The following is a 17,731-nucleotide window of genomic DNA, read 5'->3' as shown; positions in this document are numbered from 1 at the left end:
CTTTCCCCAAAAGGGAAATATAAAGTTTCTGGTGATATAAAGTTTCTTTGGCTAGCTATGTATGTGTATTTTTTATTTTCTAAATGATTGGGAGCATCTCTATCCTTTGGAATAAGGTACTGTAATTGTTTTTGTCCTTAGTCACTAGTATTTATATATGGAATGAAGAATTTTCTGATAGTGTAAATTTCTACAGAGACCTAGTCTTGAAAATGAAATTGCTATCATTTATTCAGATTCTATATCAGTATACAAGTATCTACTGACCATGTCTGCCTGATTATCCCATAGCTTCCCCAGACTCAACGTGTCTGGCGTACTCTGCCCCTACCCACTTCATCTCAGGAAGTAGCATCTTTGTTTACTAAGCCGCCTAATCCAGGGCTTTGGGAGTTGTGTTGACTATTTGTTCCCACATTCTAGTTGATTGGTCCTTTTTCATATCTCTCAGGTTTGCCTCACCATTTCACCTTTGATTGTTTCTGGATTATATTCTCTATATAAAAGTTAGAATTATGTATTTTTAAGTATATTTATTATAGTTGTTGCAGTGCTTAAAACTTATCTAAATTTATTCATTGCCTCAAGATAGAAGCCAGGGCCTTAATGAAACATTTAAAATATCTCATAGTCTTGTTCTTACCTCTTCAGTTTCCTTCTGTCACTTCATACTCTAGTCACATTTGCTTACATTTCTTAATGTTCTGTTTCTTGCCTTGAAGCTTTTGGAGATGTCTCCCAGATGTCCACACGTAAGCACCTGCAGTGTGCTAGATAGCATGTATTTTTACATAACTTCATTATCCTATTATTGTCTCCACTTTACAAAAGAAACAGTAACTTGTCAGATATATTTATTTATTGTGGTACTGGGCGTTGAACATGGGGTTCCCAAGTGCTATGCAAATATACTTAGCTGATTCCCAGCCCTCTTATTTCTTTTTTATTGTAATGGAGGGTTTCATTAAATTGCCCACACTGGCCCAGAATTCACTCCGTACCGTAGACTAGGCAGGACTTGAATTTGTTATCCTCCTGCCTCATCCCCTGGGTAGCTGGGATTACAGGCCTGTGCCCCCAGCCTGCCAACAATGATGGTTGTTCTTGTCAACTGAAAAATTCTTTTGTCACAGAATTTTAGGGCATCTGGCTACTTTGCATGCCATGACTCTCTTGAGAAATGAATTCTGTCCTCGTCCCAGTACTGCTGTTTCTAGAGTATCTGCAGTTTACCTTGTGGAGCTGGCCTCTGTCTCTGTGGCTTCCAAGTCATATAGATTAATCCAACTGCAGATAAAAATTTAGGAAAACATGCACTGAGCACACACTGCACAGATGTTCCTGTCCATTATTCCCTAAACAATGTAATATTACTACACGACACATTGTATTTGGTATCCTAAGTAACCTAGAGATGATTTTAAAAGTTTATTGGAGGAAGTGGACCTGCCACTTTGGACAAGCATGAGTAACTGGGTTTATTCCTTTTTTGATTTTGTAGCTATTTGGAACTTGATATTTTATGTTTTTCTAGCGATAGAAAAGAAGTACAGCAGCTAGAGCCGAGCAAAAAAGGCATTCTGATTTTCTGTTGATTGGACTATTTAAATCTGAAGTAGAATTTTCTTCTAGGTATGGCGATTCAGTACTGCATTTTGTTCTGTTAATGAATGGAAATTTGCTGACATCCTAAGCATGGCTGACCACTTGAAGACTTGCAGTTACAATGTTGTACAGAAACAGGAGGAAGCAGTCCCATTGCCATGCATGTGTGTGACTCGAGAACTTACTAAGGAAGGCCGTTCGCTGCGCTCTGTTTTAAAGCCCGTGCTGTAAAGCTGTATTTACTTGCACATACCGCAAGCACCTGGTATGAATTCTTTGTAACATGTGACACTTTATTACTGTATTAAAGACTACAACTAGCTAAATTTATTGTCACTATGTACATACTGTTTTGCAGTGACATATTTTTATAATGTACTGTTAATTGGACAAAAGTTGCCTTAATATTTGAAATGTATGAAATTGTTGGAACATTGCTAGACAGGGTAATCTAATCTTTATCTGCATAATTTTTCAAATTAGTCATTTTAATGGTGTGCATATTTAAGTTCTGAAAATTTTTGCTTCTCAAACTGAAAAGAATTTCACCAAAAAATTATTTCTGTATGTTTTCTGTGGATTGAAGCCCATACTATCAAAAGCAAAACTTTGATTCAGATTTTTCCTGCATAGGTTTTTTTCACAGAACACATTCAGTCATTTAAACACTGCCATAAGATTGTTATAAAGTATTTCTGATATTTTTTAAAATAATTATTGATCAAATGTGATCTCCACTACTTACATAAAGGCACAATAGTGACTTCATGCTTTTAAAACAACTCACAAAAATGTTTTCATCTTCTTTTCTTACTACTCCTGTGCTGAAAATGATCATATGCAGTTCTTTTTCATTAAATTCCATATCTGAGGAGTCATGGCACAATGTACTATATGACAGATTAAGTAAAAACAAAGCAAGCCTATGAATTTAACTTGAAAATTTTCATGGTGTTTTATATTTTCCTAGGTATCTAATGTTTGAAAAGAAAATATACCTCACTATAAGTTTGAATTTTGCATATTGTTTGAATAAACTTCAAATATTCATAATACAAAGGGTTTGACTTTTTGAAGGGCCTTTAAAATGTTCATATAGTGAGTTATATAGGTCTATAAAAATACGCTGGCATTGTTTTGAGACATTTAAAAATGTTAAAATTTACAAGTTAACATCAAATAGATACCTGTCTTGGTTGATAATCTTTTTGAAATGTTCCAGTTATGCTTCACATATTTATCTGTCAAGTGTAGTGATTTATACCATATTCACTTAATGTGCTTAACTTTAAAGAAATGAGCATACGGTGTCGATATTTAGAAGTAAATTCCAGAGGCAGAGACATACGTGATTTGTCCAGATAAATTCTGGCATTGGTGAGCTGAAATGGTTAATGATGTTGAAAATCAGTTGTGTCTCTCTTCCTACATTGATTTGAGACTGCTTTGTGGTTACTGGTTCTTGTCTCCGAGATACGGTGGTCAGCCTGGGGAGAGGCGTCCTTGGGCATTAAAGGTGGGTTCGCAGCTGCTTGAGGGTGGTTGGCAGCATCAAGTCCTTATTAGAGTTGAAAAGTGCATGGAAAAGACTAATCACTGCTTTTGCCTCACCTGTCATTTAGGAGAATTTGTAATTTCGGTGCTTAAACTTTCTTTCTCAACTGTGAGACTGAATTGCATTAAACAGAGAATAATAATTTTAAAAAAACCTTTGTTTCTGCCAAAAGATAGAAATAGTAATCAAATATGACAGAATATAACTTTGCTTTTTAAATTTTTTTCTGAAGAATGTGTCTATATTTAGGTAATACAAGCATTAACCTTTTATGTTTGTACTTTTAAAATTCAATTTGTAAATTTAGTTTCACAATGAGATACTTAACATTTTTTCACCTTTCCTTTTTAGTGAATGAAATGGTTATTTTAATAATTACAGCATATGTACATGAAAGCTTTTTCTATTTAATTTTTTATTTTGTTCAAATAAATATTTTTTTACAATTTACCTGGGTGAAAAAATGATAGTTAAACACTAGACATAATGCATTTGAGTTAAACATAATTTTCAGTTGTTTGCAGTTAGCTTTAAATACCCAGAAATGGATACTTAATAAAACTTGAGTCTTAAAACTATAGACATGGAAAAGTATGGAATTTTACATGAAATTCTGGGTAGAAAAAGTATTACTCATTCTTCATGGTAGTTAATATTTAGTTGCTGTTGGTATCACTGCATTTTAGCCATCTGTCCTTCATGTGGAGGCAACTTTGGGAGACACAGGAACTGAAAGCTCAAATATTTGCCTAATGAAAATTTTACTACTAATAAATAAAGTCCTAAAAACACAATGACCATATTTTACAAAAACTGACACGAACCATGGTAAGTAAAGCAACAGTGTTATATTCTTTTTTTTTTTGCAGATATAATCTTGCCATTTTTTTTTTTATTAAAAATTGATTCATTCACATCATTTGACATTGTAGCAGGTCAGCAGAAATACCAAATATAAAATCTGTGTTCCTGCTGTCTAAGTGACAAGAATAGGTTCTGAGGAGTTGTAATTTAGATGCCACAGTCCACAGAGTCATGGAGGGAAATCAGCCCATCACAGGAAGGACTTCACCTCTGGGCAATGGCAGGGCATCGAGACAGCTGCACCCTGTTGTCTGGCTGGAGCCAACAATGTTATATTCTTAAGAAAATACTAAAAATTTAAGTGAAAGCCGAAGTTGAACATTACATTTAGGGTTCTTTGACGGACTCATTGCATGAGTACCCTAAAGTACTATGAACCACAGCCAAATTAAAATCACTTAGAAGCTAATCCAAAGCTTTTCCCAAGTTTTCCTCTAATCATGGGCATTTTCCCCCTAAATATAGTGAAGATTGGCCTTTAAAAGAAAGTTAAAATTTAGTTATGTTTATTAAGTTAAGAAAAGACTATCTCTTAAAAATGAGAGCTTTGGACTTTAAAAATGTATAAAATTTGTCTTTATCAAAGTGTTATATTGTTTAACTTAAAATGAGTAAGTTAACCAAACAACTTAGTATTTCGCCACAGTAAAAACAAGAATTATATCAGAAACCTAAAAATCTGAAACCCAAAGAAAAAACTAGCCTGACTGACTATGAGCCAGTAGCTGTCCAGATGTTAGAATGTTAGACACTAGATGTTTTGAGTTCCAAACTGAATTGAAAGCTTTGCAACAGTAGAACTCTTAGGAACATGGACAGGCATGTATGTGCCTGTCATCTCTTGTGCCTCATTTCCCCAGAATGTTTCCCATTGTCCACATGCCCTCGTTAGATGTTTGCTACCATGTGATAATGAGTTTGTGCTCTAATCTTTCCAGATGGAGATGCTCATATTTTTCTGTTTCAGTTTTATTTGACTATTCATGACTTGTTTTTTAGAGTTCTGATTGCAGGTTTGACACTGGGGAGTTGCTGCTGGCTTAGGAGGGAAGGATGCTTTCTCTTACATTCTGAAAATGCTCTTGAGCTGCTTTTCTGGTCATTCTCATTCAAGGATTGATGGTCAGTCCCAAGTTGCAGTCACCAGATTTTCTTGTAGAAGAAATCATCTGTTGGGTCCCAAGTACCTGCAGAATTTACAATACAAGGGCACTCAGGGGCATGTCTTCTGCTCCGTGGTTTTGGTCAAGATGTGTTGTGCTTCATTGTTTGAGAAATTGTGTATTGACCTCCTTCAGGTGTCCCTAGTCTTCCTCAGTTTATTTGACGAGTTTCTAATTCCCAATTTTTCCAGGGAACAGCCCTTATGTTTTTCATGTTTTCCTTCATTAATACTTAATCCATTTCAGAGATTTTATAACTCAGATTTTGAATTCTGAATTCTGTCTGATGACTGGAGAAGCATGATTTCTTATTCTCTAAATTTTCTTGACCTCTTGCTTGTTTCTTCATTCATTTCTTAGATTTTTCTTTTCCATTGTTTTCTAAGACAAATTTCAAGTTAATGTTCTTTATTATGTTATTACTTTATTAAAAAAGTAACTTATTTTTAATTATAAAAATGAGCATTTCTTTTTTGAGCTTGTTTAAGAGCAAATTGAGGAGTTCCAGTTTTGCTCACATTTCCATGTTCTATGACTCCACTTCTTTCGTTTCTTGTAGCTCCTCCTCTTTCTGCATTTGACTAACCTTTTCATGTCTTTCTTTTTCTCTACTAGTAATTTGTAGTGACTTGTTATGTTCTGTTAACACCTTATATGAATGAACTGCATTTAGGTTTCCAATGCTCTTCCAGAATCATCATAGTTGATTTGAAATTTTTTAATTAATATCAAAATATTTCATAATCATGCAATTCATAATTCTCAGTCTGATTCAGACACCCAGGTGTAGGTGTGATGGTCATCTGCATCATTTGCATATTTTGTGATTGTATTCTTTTCATGAGTTGTCATTGTCATCTTGTGTGTTCTCCACTGCCACCCCCCACAGTCTTCCTTCCCAAGAGCAAATTGCTAAGTACCAGTCTTTCCCCACTTTTCTGTCTTACGCTGTATCTCTGAATGGCTGAGCTTGGGGGTGCAGGGATCTCCTGAGTTTTGTGCAGCTGGGCTCTACCATGCATTTCTTTTACACACCTTTTGCTGTTCTCTTTTTTCATTATGCCACCATATTTGTGAGAATATTTCTTACTACTACATTTATTCAAATTCCTAATGAACTTATATGCCTCGTTAATTTATAAGGAGAAGCTTTGACCTGGATAAAATTTTAATGCTTCGACATTCCAAACACAGTCATTGTTTCTGTAATATTGGCATTCTGCATGTTCTAAGAGTTGGGGTTGCTGATTATCATTGCTGACTCAGTCTTTACTGGTGAATATGAAGTTTTTAAATTTGTAATACTTAGTTTTTTCAACTTCTTCAACATCTTCAAAGTCCCATCCATCTAGTGATAGGGAAAAGTTAGAGTTTCTGACATGAATATTTCTCCAAAATAAACAATTAAGCATGAAAAAGAAATGGTTTTTATATTGGCCTGATAGGTTATCATCTGAGGAGTCTGTCTATTTCTATCTTTGGTAGTTACTAGTATAAGGGACAAGTCAAAGAATGGAGGGAAGTATCCAAATTCACTTTTAATCTCTATCTCCGTCACTAGAGATTACTATATACTTTTTGTCAGTTTTTATGTATTTCTTAGACCTCACAGGTCTCTTGGGGGTAAGAAGCAACAATCTATGTTCAGTATCCAGGTGATCCTGATACACAGTAAGAGGCAATTTTTTTTTTAACTTTTAAAATTACACCCTTCCTTCTCCCCACCCCTTTCCTCCCACCCGTGCCTTCCATGTACCTCTCTTGCTCTCTCAAATTCATGGCCTCTTTTAGTTGTATGTGTAGTTCCTAAATAAATTAATAAGCCTGCTTAGCCCACAAATTTTACTCATGTGTATATAATTTCAGGGCTGACCACTTGGTATTGGAAAACCAATTGGGGCATTTTTCCCTCTGGAAGACTTTCTCGCATTCTCGGTATTCCTTAGTTAACTAGTTCTTTATCTATGGTTAAGGCCTCATAAACAATCTTACCAGAAAGCCTGGGGCTTGCCAGCTGTCTCTCCTCTGTTATTCAGGTGTGTACATATTTGAAATCCTAAATGAAGAGCCATAATTTATTAAAATTGTTTAAATAATATGTATGTTAATTTTCTAACCATGTGATAAAATACATTGGGTACTACGACTTGGATTTTTGTTAAAAATCAAAGCAGTATTGTTTCTTACTGGTGTTGACTTCCTTTAAGGTAAATTACAGTGTAAATTTTAATTCATTATCAGTAACCTTTAGCTGAGTAGTCTTGTTCTCTTTAAATGACTGCAAAATCCGGTAAATACCTAGGATGTAATAAGAAAAGTGTAGAAGTAGAGAAATACTGGATTAAATTCTGTGAAGATATTTAATGGGAATCCCATCAACCCAATCAAAAAGAAATAGTGTAGATTTCTGATTTATCATGGTATAGAATCTGTTTCTAGGTCTTTGCTACTATTTGCATATATCAATGATGTATTCTATCCTTTCACGTTGAATATGAGAACCTTAGTAATATTGAAAAATAATGGTGTTCTCAACAAAGCCAGGTGTGGGAGGTTTTGTTGCTATTATTGATAAGAGATTTTATTTGTAGAGATTTGACTATTGGATTTTGGTGTAAAACAATTTTTTTGTGTATACGTGTTTTCCATCCCCAACTAAAAGACATGGGGTTTAAATTTTAAGTATTGTGAGGAAAGGGTATTCAAATATTGTAAAGTTTGTTTCATAAGTGACATACTACATTGGAAGCAGATGTGATTGTGACCTGCAGAATTGGTTATTAAGTGAATGAAAGCAGTTAGGCCAAATCTCTGAACAAAACTTCTTGCATAGAAAGAATTTTTCTGATACTATGCTTGCCTGGTTACCTAAATGTTGCTGTAAATGGTCTTACCATCTGTCTTGATAACTATGAAGCAGAGTTTTGGTTATGCCCTTAAAACTAATGTCTTGGGACTACTTCATCCCATTGTGTTTAAAATAATGTGCCAATAGAGTATTAATCTAAACCTGGTTTCCAGAAAAGTTCATTTCGGTAAAGCATAAGTCTACTGAAATCTTTTCTAAATTACAAGAACTTTTTATATAGACATTTCCTGTTATTTAGAAAATTGTTTGAGATCATAGTTTTCAACTTCCAGTTTTATAATGAGACTATTGAGGCATTCAGTCTAATAGGAATGTATCCTGACAGGGATCCCTCTTTCAGTCCACAGATGCAGAAAGAGAAGGGGCATTTAAATAAAAGGACATTACTGCTGTCTGAGTATTCAGTTCTTACTGTTAGGGAAAGAATTTTGTGTTAATACCAAAAGAAATACACTAGTGAAGTGTAGTGTGTTACTTTGGAAATTCTTTCCAAAACTGAGGTGTTTGTAGAATTTTGTTTCATCTGTGGCTGAAAAATATATATACTAACTGCATATATGTAAATGTATCTTCATAATTGATCATCTTGAGGTTTGTTACCTTAGAACATTTCAAAATTTTCTAGTTGGATTGATGTTCCAATGTATTTGGTGTAGAGTGACTTGGCCTTAATAGACTAAAGAGAAGTAAATTTAGATTACAAACATGATTCGGTAGCACACTGTAAGAATACAGTAAAAGCCAGGCGGTGGTGGTGCGCACCTTTAATCCCAGCATTCAGAAGGCAGAGGCAGACGGATCTCTGAGTTAGAGACCAGCCTGGTCCACAAGAGCTAATTCCAGGACAGCCTGCAAAGCCACAGAGAAACCCTGTCTGGAACCCTCCCCCCCCAAAAATACAGTAAAAATTTGATACAGACCTTTAAAATAATTTTCAGCCCTTTGTTATGGTGGATTGAAGTTTATGTTGTTAAGGAAAAATATTTCAGAACAAATTGACAAGAGAAATAAATGATTTTGTTTTCATTAATAATACAGTTTTTAGCATCTCCAAAATCATTTTATTAACACATACATCCAGCATTGGTACTGCACGCGTTTATCCCAGCACTTGGGAGGCAGAGACAGGCGGATCGCTGTGAGTTCGAGTCCAGCCTGGTCTAAGTGAGTTCCAGGACAGGCTCCAAAAAAAAAAAAAAAAAAAACAGAAAAACCCTGTCTCGAAAAACAAAAACAAAACAAGAGAAATAAAATTACATTTCAGTTGAATTCTTGATATCAGATTCATAGATCCAATTACCCTTTGCCATTAAAGATAAGTCATTGGGTTTTTACCTTTTAAGCATAAATTATTTAATTTTTTTCTCAGAAAAGATTATTAAGAAATAAACTGATAAGAGTCAGTTTTCTTCTGTTTCTAATCAAAAGATGACATTAATTGATGGCTATTATGTGATAGTTAAGAGCCAGTAATAAAAGAACACTCAAAAGATTGAAAGGAACCGGGCCTGGGGTAGTGGCTCAGTTGGTAAAGCACTTGCCGTATAAGCTCAGGGATAGGAGTTTAATTCCCAGAACACGTGCAAGTGCCAGGAATGGTGATACACACTTGTAACCCAGAGCTGAGGAGGTAGGGACAAGTGGCCTCACTGGCCAGCCGGTTTAGCCCTGTTGGTGAACGGACAGACAAGAAGAGCTCATTCAAAAGAGGTGGATGTTCCTGAAGATGGCACCTAAGGGAGGGTGTCATCTGTCCTCCCTGTGTGTAGGACCCTACACAGCACCTAAATAAACAAATCCCCTGATTTCTGCGGTCCCAGAATATTTTTTTTTCTGTTGAAAACTTTTTTTGTAAGTTAACCGTTTTAATGAATATTTATTCTGTGGCGTAAATTTTCTAATAAGGTGATCAAAATACCTACATTAATTATATGGAGTTCTAAAAAGCCTGGTCTGCTAATCAAAGTTAGTTGACTTCATCAACAATTTTATTTAAATAATATATTCATCTTTTTAAAAAAAGTCTCTTTACGAAACATGAATGAGGATATCAGATTATCTACATGTGAAATATTGTGAGTCAATGTAAGCATAGTTGTCTGTGTTAATGCAAGTGCTCTGACAGGAGGGTCATTCTATTCACTGAACCTTGTATAACAGCAAAATATTCATCTTGTCATTATGAAGGACTAAACATCCTGATAAAGTTAAGCATTTGAAAAATGAAAGTGGTAATTAGTCAAATATATCCTAGCCAAACTCCAAAAAAAAAAAGTCTCTTTAGGTTCAACAGTAAACAGATTTGTAGTTTTGAAACATATTAATTATAGGATTCATAGCATTCAGGTCTAGCCATATTATGTAACCAAAATAGGCTATATAAACCAAAATTAAACCACCATATGTTCAAGGGTAAAATTACAGAAAGAATAATTGTTAATTGAATGTCTTTTTTCTAATTACTTAAACTAATTACTTGTATTCATTTTGCATAAGCAGAGAACAACAGTACTGATTTCCCCCAAAATTCCAGTAACCCTGACATGAAATTTGCTTTGAGTGGCTAAAATCTCAGTGAACATGACTTCTAAAAATTGAAACTTTGCATAAGAATATATAGTTTGGCCGGGCGTTGGTGGTGCACGCCTTTAATCCCAGCACTTGGGAGGCAGAGGCAGGTGGATCTCTGTGAGTTTGAGACCAGCCTGGTCTACAGGAGTTAGTTCCAGGACAGCCTCCAAAGCCACATAGAAACCCTGTCTCAAAAAACCAAAAAAAAAAAAAAAAAAAATATATATATATATATATACATATATATATATAGTTTGCCTGAATGGATTTACATTCAGAAAAGTAACTGTACTCACTCATCTCACATGCTGTGTAGTTTCCAGTGTAGCCTCAGTTTTTCCATGAGGTACACTTAAAAAGTTCAAAATGACATGGTATTCACTGAAAAAATGTATGGTGCTAGGCACAAAGCCCACATGTAATTGCATTTATAAGAACTAGAATAAGTCAGTCCAGAAAAACAAGTCAGATTAGTGGTTGCCAAAGGAAAGGGGGTGTCTGCTTAAAGAGCACAGGGATTTTTGTTTTGTTTTTTGGAGTAGTAGCAGTCCTCTAGAACATGACTGATGATGTTTGCACAGCACTGGGGACATACTGATTGTCACAAATCATGTACTCTGAGATGGTACATTTATGTTCTATGTATTTTGCTACCCTTGTGTTTTTGAGAAGGATGTGGTATTTGAGGTCATTATTAAATCCCCACAAAATGTGTTCCCAAGGCTTATAAAATGTTCAAGCTGAAGATAGGAATTTTAAATAGCATTGATAATTTGGCAGATGTATTAGGTTAAAATTCTCAGGAAAATCTGTGAGTCCCATTTAAACTTACCGATGACAGCAGTAGAAATAATGCTAATTACTCATAATTTCCTTATATTGAAGACAACTGTGACCTAGTAATTTTCTTTTTTACTTTTTGCATTTTGTTATGACCCCTGTGACTTTTTAAAATGCTTTGAAAAAAATGTGTTTTTATTTTTCTTAAGTTTTTATACATTATGTTCCTTTTAAAGAACAAATACAATTATGTATTAAGATTTAATAAATTGAACTCTGCATTTTTTTAAAAAATCCTTTTGTATTGTCTTGTGGAAAAAAACTATTTGATTCTTGAGCTTTGTAAACCTTTAATGATTACTTAATATTTGGTGAGATTGAAGTTGTTATTGTGTTGATTGCATACTTACTGAACACTCATTCCAGTTCCCATGTAGGTTTGCTGGGAAACTTCTGAACTCTCAGGCTTTATAGGTAATTTATTATTTTTCTATCTTTTACCACCTCATAATGATGCCAGACAAATGGACAAATTCCAGTAAAGCAAAGGATTAAGGTAAAGATTTACTTAAAATGTTTATCCACATAATTCTCTAAATACTTCCAAAAGGTGTACTTTGGTATATTTATGTATTTATGATCATAAGGAATTCCCTCAAGGAATTAATTTATTTCTCATGATTCTGGAAGGAGTTGATTTCAAGTCCTTTGAAGCTAACAACTGCACAGAGTGCAAAAATACCAACTTTGCAAAATCGTAGACTCAGCGATTAAAAGTTAAATTGCTTTGCAGGTAGTTGTGCTTGTCATATAACTGGGGGTAATAATGCCAACTAAAGGTTATGTTCTCCAAGTGGAATGACAATAAGTATAATTAAATGAGATTAAAAGAATGAGAATACTGTGGACTAGATCATCAGGATAAAAAGACAAGAAGAGACTTGTACTACAATAGCTGTACTTACACAGGGCAACCAGGCTCAAAGCCAGAACACAGCAAATAACTGTGTAATTCATACTCTGACAGTTCACTGTACTTTGTTACTCTGTGGCTTCTTATTAATGGAACTTGTGTACTGTTTAGGAAATAAGTCATTTAACCTGTATTTCATTGTCTTCTATTCCACATTGCATTCTACCTTTCTTAGTCATTGTACTTATTTCTCCAACACTTTGTATTTTTTAATGTTGCTGAACCTTTTCACCTATTTCTTTTGATAAAAATGTTCTCCTCCAACCTGCCTTGCTCATTGTTGAAGATATAATTTTGATCACACTGTTCTTAGACTTTCTCATCGCCTTTTATTTTGGCTTGTTTTTCTAGTTATTTTCCAGCATTAATCGCACTGCAGTACTATTTCTGTTTACTGGTATATGTAACAAGGTTACTTGTGTCCTCTCTAGGTAGATTTCCTGTTGAGTGTCTGTCTGTGCCTGGGCTGAGACCTTTACTGAAGAAGGCATTTATTAGATGTTCATTGATATAATTAGTGAATAATGATTAATTGTAGTGCCATTCAGTTCATTTTAGTCTAGCAAACTCATGCTACGTTGGCTAGACTGGTTTTGTTTCCCCTGCTTTACCTGCTGCCTGGTTGGCTCACATGTCCACAGTCAGCTGATTGATAAACAGAGGACTAGATGATTTAAGATCTCCTTATGTGTCTGGTAATTGACAGGCCACTGGCCAGAGTAATGGAATGATTAGGCCACATGTCTCTCATCGTCCATCAGGCTAGTCCAGACTTATTCATGCAGCAGTAGCAAGAACAGCAAATAAGTAGGTCCTAGTTGGAAAAATCCTTTCCATGCCACTGCTTGTTAGATTTATTAATGTTCTGTTTTCCAAAGCAGCCCCATGGTCAATGAAATAGATTACCTTGATTGGAAGAGCAGCACAACCATATTACAAATTACTAACATACAGGAGTGGGGAGAGTCATCCAATTAAGCCCTGAAAGTATAATATCACTAATTTCCATCATCCTCAAAACCTCTCAGCATTGTAACAAAGATCCTAAATACAAAAAAGTAAGAGAAGTGGAAACCTTAGTGTTTACTCTTGGTTTTTTGGTTCTTTTGGGGGCTCATGACCCAGCTCCTAAATAAATCATACACGGAGGCTTATTCTTAGTTTTGAGTGCCTGGCCTTAGCTTGGCTTGTTCCTAATCAGCTTTTCCCATCTTTAATTATCCCTTCTACATACCTTTTCCCTCTGGGCTTTATTTATCTTTCTTCCTTATATCTTACTTTCCTTCTTGGTCCATGTCTGGCTAGGTGACTGTCCTGATGTCCTCCTTTCCTTGTTATCTTCTCATTTCTCTTATTTATCTTGGCTGCCAGCCCCGCCTACCCTTGCTCCTGCCTTGCTATTGGCCGTTCAGCTCTTTATTAGGACCACCAGGTGTGTTAGACAGTCAAAGAATCACAGCTTCACATAGTTAAACAAATGCAGAAAAAACAAATCACATATTAAAATAATATTCTCCCATAACTTAGATTTTTTTTCTTTTCTCAGAAACTAAAAAGAATGGAAGGGCAGGGAAGAGGAATGAGGAAATGCAGGGAGGGACAGCCATTTGGTGGGGTCATGTTAAAACCTAATATAGTAGAAGCTTCTTAAAATACAGATATGAAAGAAATCTACATGGAATTGCCAAAACAAAGCCCAATTGGACCTCTCTCTGCACCAAGTAAGTCCTCCAGTGCCAGGAATGGGTTACATCTAATTGAGTTGTTGGCCAAAGGGGTGCCATGGAAATCCTTAAACAACTCAGGCTATTGCTAAAGCTCTTGGTTGCTCTCTACAAACTGATGGTGAAGCCCTGTTGATGAAGATGACCTACGTAACTCACTGAACACAAAGAAGCTGAGCTGGTGTCTACCTATGGTTTTTAACCGTACTGGTGTTCATGGTACTGGAAGGTATTCTGTAAACTACCAGAGGAGAAAGCTAAACACCAACCCAGCTACAAATCCTTCAGTGAACAACAGTGACCTGTCTGAAAGATACACTGATGAAATCCTGGCACAAAAGTTATGAGAGTAACCAACTACTATCAGGATTTCAGGCCGAGTTCATGAGATGGAATCCATGCCTGACATTGCTCTTGTGGCCAAGAACCTTAGACAAGGTATGTCATGGAGCTAGGGGGAAAACTGTTGTAATGCTTAAGGAATATAGTAATAAGTGACTCTTAACATTCTGCTATGCCCATAGACAAGTGTCTTAGCCAGCATCAAAGAAAACTTCCTTCTGCAGTAGATGGGAACAAAATATACAGAGACCCACACTGGACAGTGTGCAGAAGCTGAAAGGTATTGGAATAGTCAGTCCTAAATGGTATGTCTTCATCAAACCACCTTCCTCAGGGCTTGGAGAACTCTATGGAAAAGAAGACAGACAGATTCTAAGAGCCAGCGGGAGTAGAATACACCAAAGAAACAGTACCTTCCAGGCAACAGTATTGATTCACAGTTGAACTCAGAGACTATAGGAGCAAGCACAGGTTCAAGCCAGAGGGGTACCATCACTGAGAACTGAAGTGGATACCAGCCCCCATTCCTAACCCAGAAGCTGTCTCCAATTGGCAACAGCTCACAAAGGAAAAAACAGTTTTCTCCAATGGAATCACACTAAGTATACAAAATGAGAAGCCTCATGCTCAGTGGTAGATGGCCAACAAAACAAACAAAATGGTATTTTTGGAGAACTTTTGCCTCATAATGCTTTGTTGGAGCATTTTTTTTACCTTGTCTTTTGTCTATCTGTTATGGTTTCCAATTTGTTGTTTTTATGGTATGTCTCTGTGTACGTGTTCATTGGGCTTTTTCTTTTTCTGTCTGCTTTATTCTGACTTGTTTATTGGCCTCTTATGTTTCCTAACGAGAGAAAGAAGGTTTGGAGTTGGATGATTGGACCTGGAAGGAGATGAAGGAGGGGCAATCATGAGAGATATACTGCATAAAATTATTTTTAGCAAATTTAATACAGGTTGTATATTGGACATTAATGTCAAGTCAGAGAATATACAAGCATGTTGCCTAGTATTTCAAACCAAATTTTATATATCTATATGTGTATTATATATATGAATTTATGTACATATATAACGTTATGCTCCTTGTGATAATTTGCATTTTGTAATAGATTAGACTGGATGACTGTGTGCCCAGGATATCCCTAGCTCTGGCATTGCAAATGCATGCTGCTGCATAATTTTAATGTGCTTCCTGGAGATTAAACTCATGTCTTCATGCTTGCAAGGAAAGCACTTTACTGACAAATTCTCCCTACCCCTCCCCATATTTCTTTGCTAATTTTCCACTCATGTTCCAAGTTCCTGATCAGACAAGGCTCTGACTACTGTCTATACAACCACCCATCTGGTATTCTATGCAAAACACAAGTCAATTTGACTGACTTGGTAGTTTCTTGCCAGGGTCTAGCCTGTATCAGTCCTACACTACAAGGGTTGTCTATCCTGGACTCATGTCTTTGGGCTGTGTTCAGAACCAGCCGAACAGCCCTAGGTTTGACCCTGAGTGGGAGAGTGTGGATCAGGGAAGTCCTAGCTACTCAACAGCGTTAAGAATGAGACAGTCTATACTGGAGACACCAGTTTATTCAAGCATGCTCTTAAATAGCTTTCTAAAGGGGGGGAGGGTACTGGAGAACATATCTGTTATCATGAGATGATCCTAGAATGAATGTACACAAACCCTCAGACCTCAGGTCTCGAGTCTTCAGGTATGTCTCACTGCCCCCTTGATGGGTGCAGGGCCTAGGTCTATTGTTACGCAAACTAGAAGTCATTCACTGTGGCCAGGCCATCTGGAGGTAACCAGCTGATATCTAAAAGACAATAGAGATTTGAGCTCCTGGAATTGAGCTGAGGGCTATACTGAAATATCATATTCAAGTCCTGACATCTCCCCGTTAGCACTGTCCTTCAGAGACATCCCAGTGCTGTGTTGCTTCAGTTATCCACCTTATAGTAGTGCGCGCATTTGCGTAGGAGCCCTGCCTTATGTCAATTGGAAGAACTCCCCATGAGCTGAATAGGGGCCTTGGCTAGTGCAACAATGGGAACTGTGGGCTTTGAAGCACTTTTTCATGTAACTTAGTTGCGCCTTCAACCTTCTCACACTTGATCGCATACATAACACTTGTATTGGGCAATTAAGTGCTACTGTGTCTGCCTAACTTTCTCCTGGTTGACCAAATAGCATCCAGCTCATAATGGCTGTTCAGGTCACAAGGGGAACTTGGCCCGTGATGAAGCACTCTGTTTCTCCTAAAGCCAAGTAGCAGGCCAAAAACCTGTCTCTCAAAAGAGAGTAGTTATCTTCAGAGAGTGGCAGGGCCATGCTCCAAATTTCTAAAGGTCTACACTGCAGATTTCCTATTAGGGTCTGCCAGAGGCTCCAGGGATTCCTTATCTGAGTTGTACAAGGTGAAAATGCAGAGTAGGGAGTGGATTTAAAGAGGTTAGGACTTGGAGTAGAAGGAAAGGACTGACAAGGGGAGAAAGGATTCTGAAAAATATTGGCATCACTTATATGAAAGCTTTCTGTGTTCCCTAGGAGATACAGTTCAGAATTCTTGACTTTTTCAAATGCAAGAATTTGTATTGTATTGTAACAGAAGAGTTACATCCTCTTTACAAAACTGGAATAATAGCCTTGTTTTAGTTACTGTTTACTTAGCTTACTATTAGAAGGTTTCAGAGATAGCAAAATTTGACTAAAATTCATATATAGAGCTAAATCTCAATGTGGTGCAGATGATGGGAACTTTATTGCAAGGGGCTACTTATGCAGTTGCAAAAAAAGTCAGGTACATTCTGCATATAAAGTAAAGCAAAGATGGAGGAGATATATAATGGGTTTGGCAACAGGGTAAGGAGAGTAAGAAAGGCAGTGAACTACATGGGACAGAATAAGAGGGGACAATGTTTCTATTATGTTTTAAGTAAGCTGTACACATGAAAATATCTGACAGTTCTTACAAAAAATGCAATTTTGACTTATGCTCAAGTTTGCTTTGAATGTGACACTACAAATCAAAACAAAGATGTACACACAGGCATACACCATATTCATGAGGAACTTATTTTGTAATTGGGTTACCAGGTTGAATAGAATATTGTTCTGGTTATAGACCCTTCAGTGGAAATTGTTTGTTAGAGAAAACAAGAGTATCCACTAAATTGAGCAAAGGAAGCAAGGCGCAAAAGAGTGTACTCTACTTCGTTCACTTACACGGAATTCTAGAACAGGAAGAAAACCACAGGGACAAAAAGTCAGCAGTGACTTTTTTG

General features: G+C 36.3%; 1 protein-coding gene across 3 annotated transcripts in view; it reads left to right on the top strand.

The window, feature by feature from the left end:
* The window catches only part of Fbxo30 (F-box protein 30), a 36,438-nt gene that overhangs the window by 12,452 nt on the left and 6,255 nt on the right, over positions 1–17,731 (top strand). For 2 of the 3 annotated variants that reach the window (XM_040758144.1, XM_040758145.1), the window contains exon 3: positions 1,633–8,448. The exons of the other annotated variant lie outside the window; for it this stretch is intronic. In XM_040758144.1, coding sequence (XP_040614078.1) covers positions 1,633–1,836 — 204 coding nt within the window. In that variant the 3' untranslated portion in view covers positions 1,837–8,448. Of the gene's footprint in view, positions 1–1,632; positions 8,449–17,731 lie in introns of those variants that run through there. 3 annotated transcript variants of the gene reach the window in all.

The sequence above is a fragment of the Mesocricetus auratus genome, unplaced genomic scaffold (assembly GCF_017639785.1).
Source record: "Mesocricetus auratus isolate SY011 unplaced genomic scaffold, BCM_Maur_2.0 Super-Scaffold_100018, whole genome shotgun sequence".
Lineage (NCBI taxonomy): Eukaryota > Metazoa > Chordata > Mammalia > Rodentia > Cricetidae > Mesocricetus > Mesocricetus auratus.
Note: the sequence above shows the minus strand (reverse complement) of the source record. Positions and strands in the feature narration are given on the sequence as shown.